This window comes from Callospermophilus lateralis, unplaced genomic scaffold (assembly GCF_048772815.1).
Source record: "Callospermophilus lateralis isolate mCalLat2 unplaced genomic scaffold, mCalLat2.hap1 Scaffold_1144, whole genome shotgun sequence".
NCBI lineage: Eukaryota > Metazoa > Chordata > Mammalia > Rodentia > Sciuridae > Callospermophilus > Callospermophilus lateralis.
In genome coordinates, this window is record NW_027511721.1 from 526,976 (window position 1) to 531,309 (window position 4,334).

The window sequence follows — 4,334 nt, forward strand, 5'->3', positions numbered from 1 at the left end:
TTCAACAAAAATGAAAACTTATGTTCACATGCCTGTGCATCAATGTTTGGGGCAGCTTTATTTATAACTACCCCAAACTAGCTAGGCATAGTGGCCCACACCTATAATCCCAGAGGCTTGGGAGCCTGAAGCAAGAGGATGGCAAGTTCAAAGTCAGCCTCAGCAACTTAGTGATGCGCTAAGCAACTTAGTGAGACCCTGTCTCAAAATTAAAAAAAAAAATTTTAAACATAATTTGAGGGGTGCTAGGAATGTGCCTCAGTGATTAAACACCCCCCGGTTCAATTTCTAGTATGAAACAAACAAAACAAAACAAACAAAAATAGTGGCAAAAACTAGATATAATGTAAAAAATCCTTCGTTTGATGAATGTATAAACAATCTATAGGGCATCCATACGCTTCTACACAGCAATAAAAGAAATAAAATACTGATATGAGCGACAACATGGATGAATCTCAAATACATTGTCCTAAATAAATAAAGCCAGAGAAAAGAAGGCAATGACTCCATTTACATGTGATCCTGGAAAAAAAGAAAAACCAGAAGGACATAGGGAGAGAGACTGACAACAACAGGTGAATGAAAGGATATTCTGGAGTAAAGAAACTGCCTAAACTTGATCATGCTGGAGAATGCAGGACAGTATCCAGTTGTCAAAATCCCATATCCTAGACTAAAAGGGTGAATTTTGCAGTTTTAATTTATTCCTCAATAAATGAGTTTTTGTTGTTTTTTTTTTTTTTTAAATCCCACCATGGCTCCCAGGTTTCCACTTCATCAAAACTAAATTTCACGCTCAACTTTTAGGGGCTTTTTAATCTTGACTCCTCCTTATAAATTATCTGGCACCTTGGGTTTGATTTAGAATCGTTCCTTCCTCATTTCCTTAACATCCTACATTCGGGTTTCTCTGCCTTTTTGCAAAGGTGTGCCTCTCACAGACAACACCCTCCTGTCTTCCACATTTGCAAAATCACAACTAGGACAGGAAGAGTGGCACGTCCTCCTCTACAATGCTGGCCTCGCCAAACTCAGTTTCTTGCAGGCTGCTACACCACTCAGGACCGACCCCCGTCTCAAGCGTTTCCCTAGGTGTCTGCTGGTGTTATTCTGATCACGGGGTTCTTATCAACACAAGCGCAGGATGCACCCATCCCTCAAATAACAGGCTCTCCATGCAATGCACCCACGAGGAAGAATGACCACTGAGCTCCAGGGGGAGGAAAGATCTGAGCTGCATCTTAAGGGGTGGGTCTGGAAGGACTCATGAGGCACCATCAGGACCAAGGGCAGTGAAGATCAGCCGAAAGTGCCGGATTCCCAAAGATGCAAGATGCCTCCGCACCGTCTGGTATTGCAGTACTCGCTTACCTTGCTCACCGACACAGCCTGTATCATCAGGAGCAGAATGACAGGCAGCAGGAGTACCAAGACGGGTACAGCTACTGCGATGCTGTGCATACACAAGCTAAGAAGAACAGACAAACTGTTCTCTCCTGGCCCCGCCCAACGACCCACAGCCCTCATTAGCCCCGCCCTGGCTGGCCCCGCCCACCCACTTTTTCCTCCCTGGACTGGACAATTAATCCAGCACACCCAAGAGAAACCTCACCCCACCATGCTGGCCTCCCACTTGACCCTTTTCAACCTTCATTACCCCACTTCTTGGCCTCCCTAGATTCTTAACTCCATAGTCCATCCTACCACGCCCATCTCCCTGACCCCACTCGCCTTCAATCTGTCCTTCATAGGTCCTCCCAAGTAGCTTCTCCCTTTAGCCCTGCCCACAACATCAGCCCTCCCTCGGTTAACCCCACCTCTTGGCTGTCCTGCCCCTTGGCTGTCCGTCCCTCCCCACAACCCATTCTCTTCCCAGTGTGGGCCCTTGGGACTGGGTGGATACGCCATGGCTGAGTCCAGCGACAAGGGCATGTGTCTTGTACGAATGAGAAAAAGCACTCTGGTAGCCAGAAGAACAACCAGATAAAGGCACAGGGACACCAGCAGCAGCACGAATACGCGGAAATTTCTTTGACCTACACAATTGTTTACCCACAGGCAGTGGTGGTCAAAGTCCTAGGGGAGAGAAGGCAGACCTTGAGGGTCTATTTGGCTTAGCCCAATACCCCCAAATCTTGAGGCCCCCCCTCAACCCAGCCCCTAGACCTCCTGCTCTTGGCCCTGCACGTGAGCTCCCATCTCCAGGGTGAAACCAGCACGTCCATGGATAGAGCACAGTTAGGACGCCATGGCTCATCAGGTCATTTGTCATGAGTGAGGTCTCTAGAGACAAGACCTGCCTGGTGTCACTTTGAGCAGGATACAGAAAAGCTGTGAAGCTGTATTTTTTCAGATACTGGGTAAGGATGAGAAGAATTTCTAGCCCAGCCAGCCTTCTGTACTTGGAAACCCGTGCAAGGTGTGCACATGAGAGAAGAGCACTCGGAACCCAGGAAACCCTCAATTGGACACCCAGAGGTGGACAGGCAACAATACCCAGAACAGGGCAGCAGCCGGCCTAAAGTTATGGGTATCTAGTATCAGCAAGCTAGTGGGACAGTCACTGCCTTTCCTCCCCTTGACTCCACCAGGCTCAGCACAGATGGTGCCCTTTGCATGTCAGCACCTGTGCAAGCAAGGCCAGCGTCTCAGGACAAGTGCAGAACTGGAGGCAATAACATATATAAGTGACCAAGAGTGGCTGAGAGCCACTTGTAGCAGTGTGGGAAGATGATCTCATACCCACCCCTGGACCACATATGATGTGAGGTTCCTGGTCCTGGCCAGGTGCCCTGGGATGGGTTGGTGAGTGGACAGGAAGGAGGAGTACTTACCTCCACACAGATATTACAGAAGGGACAGTGGTGGGTCCGGGGTGGACGATGGAAAGAACACTTCGAGCACCACTGCAGGCGAAAGGCCGTGTTGTTCACTCGTGCTATGTATTGAATGTTGGGGTCCTCTTCTAAGGAGCCTGGCAGGGGAAGAGATTTGGGCAGTGGCAGGAGGCCCTTCCACCACTCTACTGCTTGGGGCCGCCCCATAGCATCATTGGGCAACAAGAAGGGTGGGGAGGAGGAGGGCAGGGGAATCCCGGTCCCTGTTGAGCAAGCTGACCACTCAGATGGGCGGCAGTCAGAGAGAAAGGGCTGTCCAGCCACAGGAGCTCTATACAGAGCTCTCCCCTTTTGGAATAGTGATCAGTGCTTGAAGTCGTGTGTAAAATGGGAAGGAGGAGGAGTGAACTGCGTGGTTTGGAAGGGCCTGCTGGCCTCTCTTGCCAGCCTGCCCAGTCCTTCCTTCGAAAGCAGCTGGAACACCTCCAGGATTCTGTTTTTTCGCACTTCAGTGGCTTGGGAAATGAAGTGCCAGGGCCCAAGTAATGATGACATGGAGGGAAGGGCTCCTGAGGCCACGGGGACGGGGGGTGGGGTTGAGGGGGGTTAGCATGTTTGAAATCACCCCTATAGGCATCAGCCCTTGGGATACCACCTCCTTCTCCAGGGGTCTGAGGCCTTACCTTTGTGCAAAATGCCTGGGTCTGACCCGTTGAGGAAAATGAGGCTGCAGAAGGACAGTATAAAGAATAGGCCCGAAACCACGGCAAATTCCCACTGCCCATTCTGAGCCAACCACCGGCACCTGAAACCAGAGCCAGACTCAGTCCTAGTCTGGGGAAACCCAGAGCTCCCCACAAGGCCTAGTTCACCTGAGGTAGGACTCACTCGCCTTAAGGACTGATCTAAATATCCAGGTTAGAGACAGACCATGGAGACTCCACAAAATGTCACCAGCATTACCAGTCTCTCATAGTTCCCTAAATGCGTCAGGCACTCCAGACCTCTGTGCTTTCACATTGGGTTCCCTCTAACTCTATATCCTCCTTCCCCTGCTGACCCTCTCTCTCCACTTCCCTCCCTGCCTCTGTACTGTCCTTGTCTATTTTCTCTTCTGTGTCTAAGACACTGACACCTTCCATGGGAGACTCACGGAAAGGCGAAGAAGATGCCACTTATTGTAATAAGAAGCATTGCATTAAAAGCTGGAAACAGGCTTGGTTTCAGCCATGAGGATTCGATCGGAGGTTCATTTGGGGGCGTGATACTCTGTGAAGAGGCCATGGCTAGACCACCAAGTCTCACAGACTGAAGCCACCAACGAACTCTTCTGGGTTGGCACCCAGACTGCCATGACAACAGAAGTGACATCACAGAGGTTCTGGAATGGGGGCTCTGGCTGCTTCCAGTGACTTGTGAGATCAACCTTCCCCAACCCCCACATACGCACATGTTGTAGACTGGGACATCCTGCTCTTATGATGGTAGCTTTGT

At 50.1% G+C, this 4,334-nt stretch overlaps 1 protein-coding gene across 1 annotated transcript; it reads right to left on the bottom strand.

Moving 5' to 3' along the window:
* Nucleotides 1-1,302: 1,302 nt before the first annotated feature.
* LOC143640099 (palmitoyltransferase ZDHHC19-like) lies at nt 1,303-4,124 on the bottom strand. Its single transcript, XM_077108029.1, has 5 exons — nt 3,994-4,124; nt 3,524-3,645; nt 2,838-2,977; nt 1,907-2,079; nt 1,303-1,456 (listed from the first exon to the last, which is right to left on the bottom strand). Exons 1-5 carry the CDS (start codon nt 4,122-4,124, stop codon nt 1,303-1,305), a joined length of 720 nt encoding a protein of 239 aa, XP_076964144.1.
* Between the last annotated feature and the right edge of the window lie 210 nt (nt 4,125-4,334).

Excerpts from the sequence above, each read along its gene's own strand:
- LOC143640099 (XM_077108029.1), bottom strand. The coding sequence starts at position 4,124 with ATGGCCTCTTCACAGAGTATCACGCCCCCAAATGAACCTCCGATCGAA. Across the intron at positions 3,646-3,993 it reads GGCATCTTCTTCGCCTTTCC|GTGCCGGTGGTTGGCTCAGA; the intron begins GTGAGTCTCCCA and ends CTCTGGTTTCAG. Across the intron at positions 2,978-3,523 it reads CCCAGGCATTTTGCACAAAG|GCTCCTTAGAAGAGGACCCC; the intron begins GTAAGGCCTCAG and ends TTCCCCTGCCAG.